This window comes from Crinia signifera, chromosome 6 (genome assembly GCF_055691185.1).
Source record: "Crinia signifera chromosome 6, ASM5569118v1, whole genome shotgun sequence".
Taxonomy (NCBI): Eukaryota; Metazoa; Chordata; class Amphibia; order Anura; family Myobatrachidae; genus Crinia; species Crinia signifera.
In genome coordinates this window covers 172,747,252-172,769,716 of record NC_139222.1, presented here as the reverse complement: position 1 = coordinate 172,769,716, position 22,465 = coordinate 172,747,252, and the positions used below count along the sequence as shown (strand labels likewise).

Below are 22,465 nucleotides of genomic sequence, written 5' to 3'. Positions count from 1 at the left end.
TCTTAAATGGACAAAACCATGTGCACTGCAGGAGGGCATATGTAAAATGTGCAGAGAAGATTAGATTTGGGTGAGTAATTTTGTTTCTGTCCCGGGAAAATACTGACTGCTTTATTTTTACACTGCAATATAGATCTCACTTTGAAGTAAAACCCCAACCAAATCTACCTCTCTCTGCACAAGTAACATCTACCCCACCTGAAGTGCACATGGTTTTGTGCATTTGAGAAGGAATTTGCCATAAGGAGTGAACCAGAATAACCCCCTTAGTATCAAATTGTTGGGATCAGCTTGTGCATGCACAATTTACTTATTTATGCCAGGCAGTGCAGAACACCAGCTGCTCTGCATCCAGGTTACGTGGCTGTGAGGCACTATGTTAGAGGTCACACTGGCAGCCATGCACCTGAAAAGCCCTTCAGTGGCACCCACCGGCCTGCACACTTATGAACTGCTAACATCAGTTCCCAGTGTGATGTGGCATCGGGAAGCTACTACCAGGTATCCCGGGAATCTAGATATTGAGAGCTTTTAATCCCAGGATTGAAAAATTAGCCAGGCTCTCCCACATGGTGCTGCTGGGAAAGGGATAATGTTTAAGGGTAACGGTGATGGACATGAATAGGAGGTACAAGTTGGAGGGTTGTGTGCCAAGATTTGGACAAATGCATAAACATTTATGGTAGGTACTATACCTTATAAAATTGTCTTTGCCTAAAGTTTTAAAAATAAGTTACTTTAAAAAAAAATCTAACTAACATAAGCAATTAAAACAGAAAATGTGTCCTGTAAAATATTACAATTGCTTGCAAATTAGGGCACACCTGACCTTGCGGCGTCTTTGCACACTGTGATGAACAATCATGCTTTGTACAATGATCCTGCGTCCTTGAAATCTTTATAAGATAATACTGTATGCATAAGACTATAGGAATGAGGTAATTAACACTTTTATCGTTCCATGAAGCAGCCAATTAATTGACCTTTTCAATGATGAAGTATAAATCTCCCGCCTATTTGTACTGGGACATTTACTTCAGGAGCCCACTGTGTATTGTCTTTTAAAACACAAATTACATTTTTAAGACAGTGATCCGTCTCCATGTTCTTTTTATTCCAATTATTGCATGTTTTCACATTTGAATGCATTTTGAAGAAATAAACAGTCATAATAGTGATGTTTTCTTAAGGTGGCCATACATCAGAAAGACCTGCTTACAATCATGATTGTGTCCAAGTTTTTCCTTCAACTCCCCGGCAGTCCTTGGTGCTTTTTGGACACACAGGACCTTATTCTGGTCTGTTTGTAGGTCCACGCGCGTTTGCACGGGTCCGCTCTTTGCGAATGTGCATTTCTGTGCATGTGCATGCGCTGGGTGTGTGCGCACACGGTGAACAAACTGTTCGCAGGGCACATGCACCCATCCGTGCGGGCGGAGGGCGGGGAGGGTGTGGGGTGGCATGCTGTCCCATTAGCACAAGGGAACGCATAGCATTTCATGGGCATTCCAATGATAATGCGTCCATGATGGACATGCGGGGGGCGGGCAGCTGACATTACCGGATTTCAGCTGCCCACCCATTTCCTACTGAACATGCACATATATGTAAGGTTGCTCCGAGCAACCTTTTATATGTGTGCACCTTCCACATCTTTCAATGGACGACCATCGAACGATGTGGGAAGTGCCCACTGACATGTAAATGGATGTTTATGTTAAACATCCATTCGCATGCCGTGTATGGCGTACCATCCCACCATTTAAAAGCACACGCAAAGCACACGCAAAGCACACGCAAATGGTGGGATGGCGTACCATTCCACCATTCTTAAAAGCACACGCAATCTGCTCCCATCCCAACTGACATGCAGCACGTCAGAGCAGAGGACAAATCCTCCAACCCCCCCAGGGCCGACATTGCACGATGTGTTCACACAATCCCACCTATCCCAGTGTACTGCGGGGAGGTAATGTTCTTAAGGTGACTGCCAAATTGCTGTGCCAATGTAACCTACTGATGGAACCATTACTTTGTGTGCATTGTACTATAGCACCAATTGGTCAGCCTAAAGCTGAAGTCTCCTTCACACAAGCATTAGATCCTACATGCCAGTTATATAAACTTCATTACATGCACATGGGCAGTATGAACGGTAAATCCCTAAGCGCCAATACACGTGTGTTTAGCTGTATTACAAGGGGAGCTACATGTATATTAGTCTGGGACATCTGGAACCTTTAATCAGGCCCTAGTGAAGAGTTGAAGTGGAGAAAAAGAAAGCTATAGGAAAGTAGAAGGAGAAAGATATAAAGAGAGTGCCATATAGTTCACATGTAGATTGCACATTGGTCACCCATATGTGACTTTATGCAATTGTCTCGACAAAGTTCTTCCTTTATGATCATCTGTACATACAAATGTGCAAACACCGAGATACCCACTTTCAGTGATCAAATATGTTTATAATACTGATTTGTGCAACCTTTCCCACCGGCCGATTACCCAGCATTTTTGAGTGCCAGGTCAGTTTGCCAGGTGCAGCTTGACCCCAATTCACACATCCCGCAAATTACCAGGTTAAAGTTTTTCAACCCGGAAATTTGCTGAAAAACAAGATCAAGAGCAGGGTTGGAGTGCCGGGATTTAAGACCCGTGTTGACCCTTTCACACCACAGAAAAACCTGTTTTTTTCAGCAAATTCCGGGTAGAAAATCTTAAACCTGGTAATTTGCTTCTAGTGTAAAAGGAGTATTAGATTCCACCATACCTCCCTCCTGAAGGGAGCAGCTGGATCACACTGCAGGAAGCCATAGTGGTGCAATAAGGGGCAGTATAGGATCGTGGAGATGTATTCTCCCATTGCCCCACAGGCACACACACATACTTTTGTCCTGCAAACTAGGTGAGCAGCAGAATGTGGGAGACTTGCCCACTTTGCACAGGTGGCCCGGAGTGTGACACAATTTTCAGGAGCCTTCCAGCCATTCTATGAAAGGAGCCATCAGTCACACCATTGGAAATTGCACCAGCCCTATGGCAAATGCAGTTTCTCCATGTGATAACAGCATCTTATGCCTGTGGGTGGCTGTGAACCTGTGCAGAGCCGAATTTCCCATTAGGCACGTGAGGCACCGGCCGATAACGGGGTTTTTACCGCATTTCTGTGATAGAGAATCTCGCCCTTTGTCTGCACAACTAGGAATACCAGGATCTGCTAAGTGGGTGTTACCAGGTGGCGTACTTCTTACTCTTTCTTCGTTTTCCCTCCTCACACCCCACGTACAACTCTGTATATTGGGTGAATAGAAATGTTTATATTCCCCATAAGTAAAGTTGAATGCATCCAAGCTCCAGCATTTGCAGATGATACATTCGTAGAAATGCTAATCTACAGCTGTCGGAATATCACAACATGATGAAATGGTCGGTTTTGCAGGAAATTGTTACTTCATTTTTAATTGGCAGTTGTAAGATCTGTCTAGACATATATTTTACTATACATTCAATGTACAAAATACAATGTCTATTCTTTTTTTAAGTGCAGGGTGTATGGAATGACAGGCCACTGGGTGTGGTGCAAAAACAACAATATGGGTGAGATTTAATAGGCTAAGAGATTCAGAAAGTGAGAGATTTTGGGGGAGATTCTCTAAGAATCTCCGCCCCCCTTCGCCGCGCATCGCATATTTAATTATCGCATATGCTGTAACATATGCGATAATTAAGGCAAAAGACAGCTCTTGCGTTAAGAGCTGTCCTTTGCGGTGAGAGTCGCCGGGTCCCAGCAGGTCCCGGCGGCTCCCCCCTCCCTCACACACCCGGCGCTGCTGCTGCTGCGCCGGGCTCTCCTCCTCCCTGCACCCGGAAGAGGATTAGTGCAGGGAGAAGGTCACAGGTCCGGGCAGCACTGCGCTGTGCTGCCCGGACACAGGTGAGTGGGGAGGGGGCGATGCGGGGGGGCGGGGGGGGCGGCGCGGGGCGGCGGAGGGTTGCGATAGAAGCCCATTGGCTTCTATGGGGCATTGCCAGATTTTTATAACGGGGTTTTTACCGCATTTTTAGCTTAGAGAATCCCGCCCTTTGTGAGAAATCTCCAGTTTTTTTAAAGCGGCAATCATTTACACTGCTAAACCAAGTTGATTTTGCAGTGTAAATGATTGCCGCTTTAAAAAAACCTGGAGATTTCTCACAAAATCTCTCACTTTCTGAATCTCTCATCCTATTAAATCTCACCCTACATCAGTATTCTTCTAAGCAGTTTCCTTGTAGAGTCATTTTAGCATTACATTGTGGGAAAGATTCACCGATTACTGTACAAAAACATCCTACACAAAGAGTCTTATCACAAATCAATGAGTCACTATCCTTAGCTAACTGTAAACAGGTATACTCATTAATCTTGAAATGACTAATTATTCTATTTGGATCTGTAAGATTCACTAAGATTCAAGCTCTGTTAATTATGTGTATTTTCTGCCACGTTTATACAGCAAATGACAAGCGCTAGACACTAGTATTACTCTTCATGTACAAAGAACTGTATAGAAAACATTTATATTTATCCACATTAATTCCTGTCCCCAAACGCATTAGGGTCAATAATTACAGTTGGCTGTCAATTGAACTAACAGGACCTCATTCAGTGTTGCTGCAAATTGTTCTGTTGTTGATGTGCATGTATTTTCCCTAGCAAGCTGCACTTGTGGCTCTTATATATGACAATGGGTCGGGACTGTGGTTGTAGCTGATGTGGCAATAACTAAAGGCGTTCCAGCGGCAGTTGGCACTGTTGATGTCTCACGGCAATCACTTTTGGCTTGCACGATGCTTGTAATGGCACACTGCAGCATGGATTGCTGCTGTAATACCACCCAGACAGTGGTCCAGTCCCCTCGATGTGGCATCACGATGTCTTTGCTGAGTGGACGTGACTGGCACAGGCCGTAGAGCAGCCCTGTTTCAGCACTGATGCGTAAGTGATGTGTTCTGTGCCTAAGATAGCCACTGTAAATTTACAAATGTGCCAAGTTGGAGGAAAGTGATTTATGAATGTGATGAATGATAAACCCAAATCTCTCATCTCTTATAGGAGTTAGTTAGTTAGTTTATGCTGTTTATGCTGCATCAGTGGCGTAACTATAGCTCCGCAGCCCCCGTGGTGACGGGGAGGCGCAGAGAAAGTTTGGGCGCCGGGGGTCTGCGGGGCTATAGTTACCTGCTGCTGTCTCCGGGTACCTGCCTGCCGTGCCGTCACATTCCCATCTCTCCTAGCGCTGGCTCCTGCTTCTATAATGAAAACTGACACTTAGAAAATGGCTGCCCCCATACTGCAGACAGTTTTCTGTCTGCAGTATGGGGGCAGCCATTTTCTAAGAGTCCCTTCTCGTTATAGCAGCAGGAGCCAGCGCTGGGAGAGACGGGACTGTGACCGCAGATGCAGCGGCGGGCAGGTATGTGCAAGGGGGGGCGCCGAGGGAAGTAGGAGTGGGGGGGGGGGGCAAAAAAAATGTGTGGCGGGGGGGGGGGGGGCGCAAAATAAGTAGTTACGCCACTGTGCTGCATGTCATACTTGCCTACCTTTTCTGAAATGTTCAGGAGACTCACAATTTCCCAATAGACCACCTGCTGGACCTCTACCGCTTTGCAACAAATGTATTATTTTCACAAATGTTGTAGGGGTGTTAGAACAAAGGGGGTTATTTTAGTTCACTCATTCTGACAAATTCCTTCTTAGATGGACAAAACCATGTGCACTGCAGGTGGGGCAGATGTTACTTGTGCAGAGAGAATTCGATTTGGGTGGGGTTGTACTTCAAAGTGAGATCTATAGTGCAGTGTAGAAATAAAGCAGTCAGTATTTACCCTGCACAGAACCAAAATAACTCACCCAAATCTAATTCTCTCTGCACATTTTACATCTGCCCCCCTGCAGTGCACATGGTTTTGTCCATCTAAGAAGGATTTTGTCAGAAAGAGTGAACTAAAATAAGGCCCAAAGCGTGGCGCTCCAGGATTCTGCTGCCTTTATTCCAAAACCCTTGGATCAATCCCTATTGCTCCTATCGATATAGTTGAGAAAAAAGGGGGGTGGGGTTTTGAAAAGATGGTGCTGAAAAAATGGAGAGTGGATGTATACTTATCTTTTTTTATGGGATATTTGAGGTTGATGGTAATCAATGCTTGTTGTTCATATCATGGATGGTAAAGTACATGCAAAGATTAGATACGAGAAAAATGGCTGCATTGGTATTACACTCCACAACATCAGGGGATAAGGTTATCTTCAGGTGTCATTAAGGGTGCATACCTTACTTACACAGTAAGGGGGTGCAAGACAGATATAACGGTATCTTTAGGGGATAGGTGCGTATCAGTACTCGCAATGAAATAAATGTTGTCACTCCTCCAAAGGTTTCTTTGAGGCATTCGCCTGTGATGGATGTTCTATATGAATGTATAGCCAAACCTCTTATGATAAAAGTTTTTTATTTAAAAAAAATGTCATGCCCTACCATTCATTACGATGTGGAGGAGGAACATAATAATGTGACGAGCGCAGCGAGGCACCGTGCCCGAAGCATGGCGAGCGTAGAGAGCGAGGGAAACCGGTACACTTATTGTCCATACCGACTTATGTCGACAGAGACACAAAAAACATGTCACCTTTTTCAGCTTGACCTTTTGAATGTCGACCTTTTGACCATGTCAACATATAGGGGGATATTCAATCTTCAGGTCACGGCAGGCGAGCTTGCTCGCCCATCGTGACCCAGTCCCGTTCTCGGTCAGCTCGACCGAGAACATGCAGGCGGGATTCAATGTCCCGCCTGCCGGGGAGCGAAAAGGGGGCGTGGCCGCGAGTTGCGGCCGGGAAGTGACGAGATGCAGCTGGCAGCTCGTCACTTCCCGGCTGTTCTCGGCAGAACGAGCCCGACAGCTAGAGATGTCGGGCTCATTCTGCCAGGAAACCCTGTTCAATGCTGTCGGGGAAGACAGCATTGAATAGGGCCCGTCGAGCATCTCCCCCACGGGAGATGCTCGACGGAGATTGAATATCCCCCTTAGTCTGTTGACCCTTTTCTCCCTGTCGACTTTTTGACTGTCTACCTTTTGACCCTGTCGACCTTTTGACTGTCAACCTATAGTGGTTGACCTTATGACTGTAGACCTAGACATTGTAGATCTAAAATACCATAACCGGATAGGTGACCTTTATTAGTCTCGTGGAACTCTAACTCTGTATGTGTGTGATCTGATCCCCATTTTGCAGCGCAAAAATTCACAATATACTGTACATTTCTTCCGTTTTAATCTAAGGTGACCCATTATATTATAGGATGCAATGCTTTGAGTTCTTGCATAGCCTAAACTATCCAGTATTAGCTGCAAGTCAGTCTGAGGTCATTGTCAATTTTTGTACATAAAATGCTATCTTTCAGAGAGATGCGTATGCTGCATTGAAAAGATCAAGCTCAGAAGATAGGATTAATCATACTGTATATATATATATATATATATATATATATATATATATATATATATATAAATCTATTTATGTATAAAACTATGAAATATAATAAACATATGCACTTACCTCTCCATTGGTAAAGCAATATAAATATGCAACAACAAACCCCTAAAAAGAATAATAAAAAAAAAAATTGTTAATTTGAGTATTTGGCTTCATCGTTAGAGCAGCATCTACAAAGCAGAAATGCTCATTTACAATCTTCAAAGTATGCAGACATGTCTGCCTCTAAATGCAACCAATTATCTGCCCCACACTTTTACAAGTGCTTACCCAATGTTAAAGGGGAACACATGTGCGGGTCATATGCTTTACTGGAAGCCTGACCTCTGTAACATTCGCTCACAGTGCCTCAAATGAATTGCCCTCATAAGTATAAAAATATATTATAACATGTATATTATATACACATGTTCCTGAACTTACGTACCTACAGTATTCTATTTTTCTATTGTATTTCAATTGGAGAATTTGACATTGAAATTTATTATAACCACACAGGGTAATCCTGGAAGTATGCCACTAAGTACTCATATTTCCCAATGTTTCCGGGCATTTGTTCTGCATAGGTACAACTCTTCCAAGCTGTGTTAAGCCTGCCTGTTTTCCGTGGGCAGAGGGGGGTGGGAGATGTTTGGGGTAGACGGTGTTAACTGACAGGGGGGCAGAGCAGCTGGTATTCACTGAATAGATGTCATGCCCAACTTCTATCAGTACAGAGAGGGAGCACTTGTCATGGCCCAGAAATAATGACAGCGGGGTTCAGTGGTTCCTAAACTCGATCCTCAAGGACCTCAAACAGTGCACGTTGTCCCAGGTATCCTAAGATCCGCAAGTGAAATAATTCGCTCCACCTGTGGATCTTTTAAAATGTGTCAGTGAGTAATGAGTGCATCTATGCACATGTCAGGTAACCTGGAAATCCAGCTAATTTAGTGCAAGAGGCATGGCTAATGGAAGTCTCTAGCCAATCCGTTTTTTTTAAACTGCTAAATTGAGTACAACCGGGTTTGCGCTTGATTGCTTTAGTCGCTCAGGTGTACTTATGATATTATGCGCATTAGTAATGATATACTCCAGTTGTTTAGCTAAAGTATCCACAAATATGATTTGGGTTCCTGCTTGATGTTTTCATTTATGGCTGGGGGAGATCTATTGTCACAGTGGGGGTGATAAAACTGCAATGGTTATTGTTATTATTTTTTGTTTATTTATATGGCACCACAAGGTTTCTGCATCACCTAACCATACCGATGGAGCAGCTCCCGTGGAAGCTGATCCTGGCAATCAAATCGCTATTTGCCAGCCGACAGAAAGGGGCGCGCGTGCACGAGATGCTTGTGCGCCCTGTTCTGATGGAGCCTGCCTCCCTGCTGCTTCCCGAGAGTCCCCCTCAGATGGGGCCCCGTAACCCTGCCCATCTCCATGAAGCGGAGTCGGGCAGGGAAAACGCTTCCTGCGCCATGTTGACGGGAAGTGGATGCATGTGAGAAGCTTGCGCATCCCCGCCAGATGGAGCACCTCTCCGCCAGCTCTCGCCAGCGCTGACTGAGAAGCGCTCCATCTGAATATAAATGAGTAGAAACAATAAGTACAAGGCAATTTAGGTCAAGTACATGGTAAATAAATATATTTGCTTCAGGGGACAGGACACTGAAAGGTCTGTCAGAGAACTAGGGATAGGTGCCGTTGAAACAAGAAAGGAATGAAAAACATATTATGGGCTGCTTGTCAATGATTACGAATAGTAGAGGAAAGGGGTGATAGAAACCTCTAGGAATATTTTCATTGACCGATACTGTATGTGGACCTAATTAAACAATTCACCTAACAGGCATTTTAAACAGTCTCTAGAGCTATAAATGGCTCTTGGAGCACTTTATTTCTTTATTTCACATAGCACCAACCTCCCTCTACTATCCCACAATGCAGTATTGTTCCAAAGTGGCCACATTATGCCACACAGTGGACCATTAATTCAATGTGGATTCATTATACTACCATGCCCTTAATTTGGTAAACAGGAAAAGAACTGTGGAATGTATTGACTGTGACAGTTATTGGTGGAAGATCTGTCATTCATAGCCTGTATCTTTCACATTCCAACAAGAGTGAGACAGTTTCAGTAAGCAGACCCAGGTTAAGGATATGCAATTACAATGAAAGATAAATGATTCCACTAAATTAGCAGAATGATTTTAATTACACAGCCATTTGTATTGCAATTTCCCTCCAGAAAAAAATTATTGATAATGATCAAATTCAAGACAAAAATACCAGTCTCTTTATTGGTCCCATATTTATTTATCTACAGTATCTTATATAGCGCAGCATATTCCGTTACGCTTTACACATGTACAGTAAGTTTCTTACATAAAGCACCCTAAATAGTATTGTTTCTATGCCATTATGCTGCTGCTGTCTTCCATTAATAAAACACTGATCTATTAGTTAATCAGGTGTAATATGTAGGTGACAGTTTGATTTGGTGACTTGCTGGAAGTGGTTTGGGTCACTTAAATGAATCCCTGATACATTTAGGCCTCTATCCTCCTAAAGATTTCTCACCCTCCAACTGAATTTAGGTTGTTTGTGAGGAAATTGTTATAACTGCATAATATTAAAAGTTACGTTTTAAATATACTGTACAATCATTTCAGAAGAGTGCACCGCAGAGAGAGCCTTCTCCGTAGGGATCACTCTTAAGGCCCCTTCACCAATCTGATGTACTCATACCCTCCAACATTTGAAGGGCAGAAATCGGTACACATTTAGGAAGGGGCGTGGTCATGGGTAAAGTGTGTGTGGCCTCGGGTAAAGTGGGCGTGGTCGCATCCCCAGGAACCCTGCCCCTCGACCCAGCACCTGATGCAGCTGATGTCATATGGTGGCTTGGTGAGCTGCTGGCATATTAAGTATATTTAATATAATATTTAATAAATAAGTATATTAAATTAATATACCAGCAGACCAGCAAGCCACCATGTGACATGAGCCGCAGGCAAACAGGTGCGACATGATGCTGGATAGAAGAGCTGGAGTGATTTAGTGCAGCCTGGCTGAGCCACCTACTTGCTGCTGCACAGAACTGGATAATCATCTCTGATGTGCTGACATTCTACTTTGGCAGGCTTCTACTTTGGCAGCGAAGATGATGTCCAGGAGATCATCCCCCCGCGCGCCGGGGCTGGCCACTACACCCCTCTCCCTCACAGAGATTTGCACCCTCAGTTCTCAGTCTGCGCATGAGCAGACAGTGAGGGCAGAGAGATGTCGTTTCCCCGGGGTGCGCGGTGCCGGCACGTGACGTCATGACCGGCCCGCAGTGCAATGCGCTCATGGGAAAGGAGGGGAAGAGGGGAGAGCCGGTCTCACCAGGGCAGCAAGCACATGGAGCTCAGACAGCCAGGAGGAGGAATGATTTTGCGTCGCAGGCACACAGTGAGTGACAGAAAAGCGGTACATTCGGTACAAACTGAATTTGCCGGTACAGACTGCTAAATAACGGTACTGTACCGGCAAATTCGGTACAGTTGGAGGGTATGACGTACTATACTGTAAATCATGCATACAATGAATGTATAGGGATTCATGTGTGAACTTACCTGAAAAGAGCTCATTGTCAGGCGGATGAAGAGCGGAATGTTCTTGGTCAGTCCCTTAATGTGCTCATCGCTAACAAATGTAAACAAGACTTCATGAGTCCCCAGCAATGGGATTAGTATAAGAGTTGCTTTGGCAAACCTTAAAATCATAAAAAAATGCATTATATATATGAGGTAGTAGCTGTGTAAATAAAAACTGCATTCCAGCCTATCACCAACACGTGCTGTCTGCATTCAGTTTGTACGTCCCCCCACATTATTATTCCCAAAATCCAAAAACGTGTTATACTGTTTTGAGCGTGGTCTCTCGAGTACTTACCTGTACTTGTAATCTGTAAATTTTAGCTGCTGAGCTTTCAACTTTAAATGCAAAAGATTTAATATCTTGATATGTATAATAAAGTTTATCTGCAAGACACAAACATATGGCTTGTATTGTATCCACAGTTATATTTCCATGTACAATGTAGTCACATCGGGAGCAAAGTCATGTCTTAAAGGACTGTAAAATAGAAATAAGCATAGTGCTTCAGAGTTTTAGATTTTACGGTGATGCAGATTGCTGAAATAGTGGTAATATAAATTGGGAAATCACATAATACTTTTTAATAAAGGTGGAACAGACACTATTGGGTAAATTTACTAAGATGGGAGTTCTACTGAAGATGGGATGTTGCCCCTAGCAACCAATCAGATTCTATCTATTATCTTCTAGAAGGTGCTAAATAAATAAGAAGTAGGATCTAATTGGTTGCTATGGGCAATAACCCATCTTCAATAGAATGCCCATCTTAGTAAATTTACCCCTAATGGTCCAGCATTCTTCCTCTATCTCATTAAGGCACGTCTTTCACATACATGGCAGTCCCGTCACAGCTGCAACCTAGGAGTATCCCATTCTCATAACTATGGCAAAGGGTACCACATCACTGCTCTGGGTATCAAACAGGAAAGCCACAGAAAAAAGAGGAGAGCATTCCTAAACCATTCAAGCCAGTGGCGGATTAAGGTCTGTGGGGGCCTTGGACAACAACATTGTGGGGGCCCCCACAGACACCCCCCCCCCCTGTTCCCCCCCAGGCAAGGCTGGTACGGTACCTGGTCAGGCGGGTAGACGGTCTCTGCAGCGTCTGGGGCTGTGCAGTCAGAGCCGGGCTGGAGTCCCTGCAGTGTATGAGAAGTCAGCGTCCAGGTACCTGCAGCAGATAGAAACTAGTAGCGGTATTGGCTACTAGTTTCCAGCCACCGAATGGACCCCGCCACTGACTTCCCATTCGCGGCAGGGACCCCGGCCTGCACTGACTGCCCAGCCCCAGACCGCTGCAGAGACCCCCTGCCTGCCTGCACTGCCCAAGCACGGGGCGTCAGGATGCCCACACTGGCAGCAGTGCTGGTGTGGGGGCCCCAATTGTTTGGGGGCCCCGGGGCGACCGCCCCTGTCCCCCCGGGCTTAATCTGCCACTGATTGAAGCCTTCAAGAAGAGCTAGCAGGATTATGAAAAGTCACACTATTAATAATCTTTCCTTAATGACTATTTTTTTGCCATATACCAGTGATTGGGAGAAATGTCCGATAGTCACGTACTCCTATACATTACCAGATTTTTTTTTCCAACCAACTGCAGTCACCCTGAAAATAATTCATTGTAAAGAGTCTACACATTGGTACCACATGCTAAGCGGGAGAACATTGTTCCATCTTAATAGTTGGGGAGGCCCTCATTGGACCCCAAAAACAAGCTTGAGATTGGGTAACAGCCCTCGTCCCACCGCTTTCTTTGCACCTTTGTTCTGCCAATCAACAAAGTTTGCTTATGACTGTGAACTTCAGTTTGCCTGGTTGCCAGATCTTGAATTTGTCTCATGGCTTAATTTCAATTTTTGTGACAGCAACTGTCTGGTGAGACATATCTAGGGGGCATGATCTATGAGTCTACCACCTCCTTTGTGGAGGTGGTAGATTCTGAGTGCATATGTGTCCATACACATCCTTGCAGTATATTACATCATTTCATAGTGATGCCATTGTGCAATACTCATGTATCCATCAGTTCCCCATTTATTGTGAATGGTTCATGGGAGTATGCATTCCCCCGGATTCTCATGACACATCTGTACATTCCGGTGATAAAAGGCGTGTTGTATTGCATCCACAATGTGTTGCATACTGTAGTACAAGTAACCCCTTTTTTAACCAATCTAAACCCATAATGATTCAATTTACAGAGAATAATCTGCTTTAGGAATACGAAGTATAAAATGTCATACTTACAAATACACACAGAAGCATTGGCCCTTTAATGATATACCAGATTGCAGTACTCCTGTTTATTGCCCAACATCTGGAAAAAAAAATCAAAACAAAATATTTAAATTTAATGCACATTTATGAATCAATTTTTATATAGAGGTTTTTATATACAATTTGTACATTCTGCCTTATGTATCACTTTTGAACTTTGTGTGCAATTTTATACTGAGAATTAAAAGCCCAACAAAATAACGGCTTAGTCGCTATCTGCTCATTCCTCCATTCTCTGTCTTCGACCACAGTTAAGTTGCAAGGACAATCATAAAAATAAGGTAGATGGAAGTAAATTTACTAAGGAGAAAGTCCTAACAGAACTTTCAAGAACTTTCAAGACTGAAAGTGGATAAGTCAATGTGGCCAGACGGAGTGCATCCAAGGATACTAAAAGATGTGCTGGTAGTGCCATTAACAGATTTATTCAACCAGTTACTAGATACAGGTGCAGTTCCAGAGGACTGGAAAAGAGCAAATGTAGTTCCACTGCACAAAAGCGGAAGCAAAGAATAAGCAAGTAACTACAGTTTAGTGAGCCTTACATCAGTAGTAGGGAACTTAATGGAAACACTATTAAAAGAAAGAATAGTAGAATATCTTAAATTAAACAACTTACAGGATCCAAACCAGCATGGTTTTACTGCAGGGAGATCATGCCAAACAAATCTTATTGACTTTTTTGACTCCGTGACCAAAATAATAGATGAAGGGGGGGGGGGGGGGGGGCTGCAGATGTGGCATATCTAGACTTTAGTAAGGCATTTGACACTGTCCCACATCGCAGACTGCTAAATAAACTTGAAAGTGTGGGATTGGACTATAAAACAATTCAATGGATAATAATCTGGTTGCAGGATAGGAAACAGACAGTTGTAGTAAATGGAGTGCATTCTATGGAGAGACATGTTACCAGTGGAGTACCCCAGGGATCTGTACTTGGACCAGTGCTCTTTAATATCTTTGTTAGTGACATTGCAAATGGTATTGAAGGGAAAGTGTGCCTTTTTGCAAATGACAAAAAGATATGCTACAGAGTAGACACACCAGGAGGGGTAAATCAAATGACTGATGATCTAGGTAAACTTGAGAATTGATCAAGAGCATAGCAACTACAGTTTAATACTAAAAAATGCAAAATGATGCACTTGGGACTCAAAAACCCAAAAGCTCAATATAGTATCAAGGGTACTATAATGGAAACTACTGAGGAGGAAAGGGATCTAGGAGTCACTATTTCAAGTGACTTAAAGGCAGGAAAGCAATGTAGCAAAAGCAATGAGGAAGGCTAGTAAGATGCTTGGTTGCATAGGGAGAGGAATCAGTAGCAGAAAAAAATAAGTAATAATGCCACTTTATAGGTCATTGGTACTGTGTCCAGTCCAGGAGACCATATCTTCAGAAGGATATAAATACAAAGAAGACTGTACAAAGAAGGGCAACTAAAATGGTGCATGGCCTACATCACAAAACTTATCTGGAAAGACTAAAAGATCTTAACATGTATAGTTTGGAGCAGAGAAGGGAAAGGGGGGACATGATAGAAATCTTAGAAAATATCAAGGGTTTTAGCATAGTACAGGAGGGAAATTTTCTTCAAAGTAAAAGAAGTAATAGAACACTAGGACATGCACTGAAACTGGAGGAAGGTAGGTTCAGGGAAAATGTTAGAAAGAATTACTTCACAGAAAGGGTAGTGGATAAGTGGAATAGCCTCCCATCAGAGGTGGTAGAGGCTAAGATAGTAGGACAATTTAAACATGCTTGGGATAGGCATATGAATATCCTTACAAAGAAATAAGGATCAAAAAGGGTTGAGATTAACTGAAGGATAAAAAGTGGCAGACTAGATGGGCCAAATAGTTCTTATCTGCCGTCAAATTGTTTCTGTCTGCTCATTCCTCCAATCTCTGTCTTCGCAGCTCCCTCTCTCCATATCCAGCAAGTTTGAAACTGATCATTTTGCTTTCACTTTCTGTCATGTAAGGGTCCGTTTAAGACCCTTGTTCCAACCTTGCTCCTCCTCGCTCCGTCCCCCTCTCCTCCCCTGTCACGTCACTAGGGGCCAGATTCTCTAAGCTTCAAAAGTGATAAAACGGAGAGTGATAAACAGCCAGCCTGACATTTTTCAAACACAGTCTGTGGCATGGCAGGTAGGAGCTGATTGGCTGGCTGTTTATCACTCTCCATTTTATCACTTTTGAAGCTTAGAGAATCTGGCCCTAGGTCCCTTAGCCCACTTGAATTTAGGCCTAACCAATTTGTTACTGGTAGTACTTAACCCCAGAGGTGCGGAGTAGTTACCCTGTTATATATACTGTTTAAAATAAGTAATCTACACAAATATTTCAACACAATTAGCAAAAAACTAGTTTCATTTATATGCAAACTTTATTAACTAATGGATTCAAAGTTATCCGGGGTATGGGAGGGGTAGTTACAGTGGCCTCCACTAAGACTGGCAAAAAGGCATGTGGATTGAAGGATAGTGTCTATCACACATAAGCCTGCACAGCTTTGAAGCTTTTGAAATCAACTGGAAAAATACTATAAGATCAAAATATTATAAGATCAAATTGGGTGGAGAATTGTTCTCTAAAGAGAGATCATTTAATCCCAATGCATTTGCATTCAGTCGATGTAAAAGTTCCAGGGGCAAACGCAGGATTTTCAGAAGGGGGTTTCCAGAGGGGCGGAGCTAAGCACGGAGATGGACACTTAGGTGACTCAGTATATGCCGGGTCAGTTAAAGTATTATAGATAGAGCAAATGTATCTAAATATAATAATAGTAATAAAAAAAGGAAAAAAATATATACACACACACACACAGACACACACACATATATACATACGGGGGCATCAACAGCAGTGTAGACCCCTGGGCATAGCAATGTACTGGGGGCCCTACCGGTCCATCAGCGGTAGGGGTGGGGGAAGCTTTGATGTCCCGCGGGTGGTAGGGGGTATTATATCAACCGCTCAGCATGTAGGACCTGGATCAGTAATTTCCACTAATTACCCCTTTACTGCACAGATGGTGGGAGATGAGGAGGGAGAACGGGGCATTGGACTGAATGAAGGGGCCCTGATACATAACTTCTGGGGTGGTAGAGGATGTTTAATATGCAGAGGAGGGGTGTATAGTGGAGTGGGCTTATTATTCATAATTTTGGTGGGAGGACAGCTTGCTTGACTGTAGATATCTCCAGTTTACAGAAATCTATTTCTTAGATTTTAATGGAATTAAAAACTAGAGAATCCCACCTACCAAATGGTATTGGGGACTAGGGGATCAGAGTTCAGGAGGCAGAGCAATCTGCCAACGAGTATATAAAACTACATACCAGGTGTGTGGAGCTGGAGCAGTAACCAGCTGCTGGAAGGCTGATATCTCTGGTGCTGGGCACAGTAGAGACAAGCTCCTAGTGTCCATCAAAGGGGAAGAGTCCCAGCTTTTGTAATATACCCTCAGAAAAACTCTAAGTCAGACAGAACCTGAAATATCTGACTGGGAAAGCAATTAACAGGCTTGGATGGGGACCACTGCTTTGAAGTCAGATATCTCCGGTTCCCAATGGCCGATTTTTAAAATTCTTGTTCCCTTGGAAAGAGGGGACCTTCAGCTTTCAGTCTAGGGCCCTTAGACTCCTGGGGGGGTTTCTGGGTACTCAGAAACCCCCCCTGCGTGCGCTACTGAGTTCTATCAACAGTCGGCAGAGAACTGGATTTGCCAGCATCAATCAGGATAATTTTCTATTAAATCTATTATATTTTACATGAGCTATAAGAAAAGTAGGGATAATGTACGTGCTCCTTGACTAGCAGGGCAGCTCACACACGAAGCACCAAACATCCTTCTCCCAACACATTTGGTTGGCGCTATTAATAACGAATAACAGTTTAATTCCAACATCAATTCTGTGAAGTGATTGGCTGTTCTCCTCGTCCAAAGAGTTTTCAAGCATCAATGTGCCCAGCCTGCAGCCCTTAGTGTTTACTACAGGGAAATGGCTAAAAGATGGGTAGAGGCAGACAGGTGTGTGACACAGCATCTGCTCACCACTTGACCCCTTATATTGTTATGTGTATACTATCCCGCACTCCATATGACAAACAAGGAGAGGCATGTCTATCAATCATATTATGTATAAAATCTAGCACCAAAGGTAAAAGCAGCTCTTAAAAGGCTCGGATACACCCTATATCAGTTATCTATAGAAAGTTAGAAACCCACACACAACGTAAGCACACAGAGAACACTGCATCTGTTATATAGCACATACATTATGGAGTTCATCATTGTTTTACCGAGTGTTATAAACCGAGAACAGACCAGATTAGTACAGATTAAAAAAATCCAGTGTCAAACATCAGGAAAGTATTAAGGACTACAGTACAGTATTTTATTTCTTATCTGAGCCAGGACTTCAGCTGCCAATGTAGCCAGTAACATGACTACTGTACATAGCCACCCAGAGCATCCAAGAAATGCTAAAGGCATGTAGCCTGGGGATCTACCCGTACTGTCCTTATGACACTGGGCACTGACAGAATTTGAAGAGAAGGTACCCTGCAAACTCTGTGCAACATCATGACATTACAGGTTTAGTGGGCAGTGCCAGCACAGGTCATAGTGCCTCCCTGTTACCGTGCTCCCCCCTATTTCAAATAGGGACAGCTTTTGCCCAGAAAAGTGTATGGTTTTGCTGGGATGGGACATTGCCACGCAATAGTGCCAAATTACATTGTCACAAAATAGTACAAACTTATTCAGATTACATCACATGATAGTGCCCCTCATTCACCTTATGTCACGGAGTAGTTTCCTTATTTATATTACTCTGCACAGTAGTACCCCTTTACCTTATACATGGTACATCCATGCCAGTTCTGATGCTACCTGCTGTCACGGTGAGCCGGCCCTAGGCTTGGAATGCGTGCCACTAGGCATTTGACTAGTTTGCCTATGGTTAGGGCCAGCTCTAGGAAAACTCAGAAATTAATTTAGGTGATCTGGAGAATAAAATGTCCCCATACAGAAAACCTGTTACTACTGGTCTCAAAACCAGAGTGTTCTATATCAAGAATTTTAAATACTGTACCTTATGCACTTAAGTTCACTTGCAGTATATAAAGAATTATAGTTGTTGGCAACACTAGTCCAAACCAATATGCAAACATTATGAATATATCAAACACAGAAGAAATATGAGATGTTACTGGATATTTTGAACAAAACATTGAACCTTGCAAGCTGCCATGAAGCAGTACTATAACAGGGTGGAAGTACGACCTGTGCCAAGTGCCTACCTCACCTTTAAAACCTGTGAACTCTGTCGGGAGTGCCTTAAGGACATTCTGGGAAGCTCCATGGGTTGGGCCCCCTCCTCTCTGGCGGATCAGTTGACTCTGGGACTATCAGTGTTACCTGTGGAAGGGACAGTCCCAAAAACACAGGACTGTCCTGCATAAATTGGGATAGTTGGGAGATATGCCTTACCCTAATCCCACCGCACACACCTCTACAGCCTAAACTAATCACAAGCGATTCACTAGTGTGGGCATCACCATCTTCCACTCTGCCCAAATGCTTCAGGGCCCCTGCAACATCCCCTATTGGAGCATAAGCCACTGTACAGTAGTGTCAGAATCATGTAAATCTGCATGGGTGCACATGTGTTCAGTCTAGAGATGTGCAGACTCGGATTCCAGAGATCCGAGCCCCCACGGACGTCATCATTCCGAGCCCGTTTCCGAGCAGCGCTTGGAGAATCCCGCCTGACTCGGGTCCGTCCGCGTGGTCAGAACGTCATCTCCCTGCGCCGGATTTCGCGAGGCTTTAAATAGTGGCTGCTGCACCAGCCATCTTCACTCCAGTCTAGTAGTGGGTTGGGAGAGGGTGTGTTGGTGCTGCTGCTGGGGCTTAAACTTGAGCTTGACCTTGACTTGAACGCAATATTTTTTATTCGCTGGGGCTGTCTTTCAGTGCCGCTGTGTAGTCTAACTGTGTACTTGTAGTACTACTGTCTCCTCTCTGCGGTCTACCTCTGGTGTGCTGTGCTGTAATTAATTATTTTATTCGCTGGGGCTGTCTCCCTCAGTGCTGCTGTGTACTATGTTCTCCTCTCTGCTTAGGGTGGGCTCTCCCTAGCAAGGAGGACAGTCTAACTGTGTACCTGTAGTACTACTGTATCCTCTGTGTTGGGGCCTACCTCTGGTGCTGTGCTGTAATTTATATTATATGAATAATTAATTATATTATATATAGTCCACTGGTGCTGCCTGCACTGAATCTGCCAGTATTATTTAGTTACTCTCCACTGTTGCCACTGGCAGTGCAACTGCCTACCTAGTGTACCTACCTAGTACATACTAGGCTGCTATATCTAATTTAATTAAAAAATAATACTTGTGCTGTGTGGGACTGTAAAAAATAATTCCATGCTGCTGGTGCACTGACGTGTGCCACTGAGTGCCACTGCCAAGCAGTACCTAATAATAAAATTAATTATTATAAATTCTGCTGGTGCACATACTAGTATTGCTGACGTATCTACCTATCTTGTGCCTAGTACTGCCTTATCTACCTGTTTGGTGCCTAGTACTGCCGTATCTACATGTCTGGTCTGGGGCCCACTGCCTAATACTGGCATATCTACCTGTATGGTCTGGGGCCCACTGCCTAATACTGCCATATCTACCTGTCTGGTCTGGGGCCCACTGCCTAATACTGTCATATCTACCTGTCTGGTCTGGGGCCCACTGCCTAATACTGTCATATATACCTGTCTGGTGCCTAGTACTGCCGTATCTACCGCTGCAGTACTGTACCACTCTTACATGAGCCACGTGTTTGTGCCGCACACTTGTGTGGCTTAGCATAGTTATCCAGCTACCTCGGTGCAACCTTTTGCCCTAAAAACAATATTGTGAGGTGTGAGGTGTTCAGAATAGACTGGAAAGGAGAGGAAATGAATGCTATTGAGGTTAATATAGCGTAGGAGCAAAAAAAAAACCCAAATTCTGCGATATTAGCAGTTTTTATGCTTTTTTAACAAAAAATCTGAACCCAAAAATCCAAACACAAAACACTTAGGAGGTGTTTTGCCAAAACCCATTAGAACCCAAAACCTCAAGGTAATCAGAACCCAAAACCCAAAACCCGAAAAGTGGCCGGTGCACATCCCTAGTTCAGATGAACATGCGCTCAGTGATTTCACATAAAATACTGTATGCTATGCCTACTGATCAGAATCAGCACAAAGTCATACTGTATTTCTATAGAAATAGCAGTGTATCTTACACAGGGACACTACATGTAATATTTTCTACCACCTTTATCTGTGTCTGCACATCCTACTCTGAATTACAAGACTTGATTTATTGCCCAGCAGTTAAAGGATCGATATTTACAGTATGCATATGGCCCATGGAGATTGCATCATGAATCATACTGACAATGGTGCATTTGAATCATGACTGATTACAGTGACCTCAAGAAGAACAGAAGTCTCTGTCAGGCTGTAATTAATTCATAAGTGTATTTTTCCTTGCTAGTGCTAGCATTGCAATGTTATTACAAATATTGCGTGTGCATCTTTTTTAGATTAAATAAGTGTTTTTTTTTGTTGTTGTTATTTGTGCTAAAATGCATGGATAATTTCCAGTTTGTTTTAATTTATTGTCATCAATACCATCCAACTTTGTGCAGACAGATTAATCTAATGGTGTGTACACACGGTGAGATTCCAGTGCTATTCGACTTAATGGTGTGTACACACGGTCAGATGTGCCTTAAGATCCTATCCATGATCCGATCAGATCGGATCGTGGATAGGATCGTAAGGCACATCTGATTTGGATCCAATCTTGACTATATAGTGCAGATCTGCACTATATAGACAAGGCAGCCAAGACTTTCTGGCTTCCGATACGTGAACGCGCATCGGGATCGGATCGGGATCGCAAGGGTTAAAACCCTTGCGATCTGCATCCGATTCCGATGCCGATCCGATGTTGACTATATCGTCAACATCGGAAAGGAAATCAGACCGTGTGTACACACTATAAGATTCGAGTGCTACACAATCTTTGCTATCTCTGTACTTCTTACATACAATTCATGCTATCTTCATTTGATTTGCACTATATAGTCATTGCAGCCCTGTCTATCTGGGTTTCGATTTGTGCTGTCACGGGAGCGCGCATCGGGATCGCAAGGTAAAAAACCTGTGCAATCTGCATGCGATCTGCTTGCGATTTTGACTATATATTCAAAATCTCATGCTGGATTGTACCGTGTGTAGTATGCACAGCATAACACTCTCATTTGGCATGCATATTAAGCATGCAAATGGAATATTATGTAAATATTTGTTAACTTATTGGACATTATAAGAAAAAATTATACATTTTTTTATTTTTATTTTTACAAATGAAAACATTGGTGGTTTATTACAGTTTATGAACTACTAGTAGACAGTAAAACACTGATATAAAAAAAATATTGTGTACAGTATGTATATTGTTATTTGTAACAAATTTATAAAAGCCGCAATAAAATATATCATTCATGGGCAGTATGGACGGTGTAATGGTTAGCATTACTGCCTCATGGGTTCGATTCCCACCATGGCTCTTACTGTGCAGAGTTTGTATATTCTCCCCATACTTGAATGTGTTTCCTCCGGGTGCTCCGGTTTCCTCCCACAATCCAAAATATACTTGTAGGCTAATTGGCTCCCAACAAATTAACTCTAGAATGTCTGTGTGCATGTATATGTGATAGGGAATATAGATTGTAAGCTCCACTGGGGCAGGGACTGATGTAAGTGATCAAATATTCTCTGTAAAGTGCTGCGGAATATGTATGCGCTATATAAGAAACTGTTAATAAATAAATAATGAAATTGTTGCTGTTTGGTTATAGCAAACTGTAAGTTACCTTGTAATGGGATAGGTTAATAAAGAATGTTGTATCCAGGGGCGTATCTATACATTTTGGGCCCATAGCAATATATGTAGG

General features: G+C 43.2%; 1 protein-coding gene across 2 annotated transcripts in view; it reads right to left on the bottom strand.

The window, feature by feature from the left end:
- The window catches only part of GLP2R (glucagon like peptide 2 receptor), a 154,746-nt gene that overhangs the window by 4,402 nt on the left and 127,879 nt on the right, over positions 1-22,465 (bottom strand). For both annotated transcript variants that reach the window (XM_083145525.1, XM_083145526.1), the window contains 4 exons: positions 13,409-13,478; positions 11,456-11,544; positions 11,137-11,275; positions 7,598-7,639 (listed from right to left, as the gene is read on the bottom strand). In XM_083145525.1, coding sequence (XP_083001651.1) covers positions 7,598-7,639; positions 11,137-11,275; positions 11,456-11,544; positions 13,409-13,478 — 340 coding nt within the window. The remainder of the gene's footprint in view (positions 1-7,597; positions 7,640-11,136; positions 11,276-11,455; positions 11,545-13,408; positions 13,479-22,465) is intronic.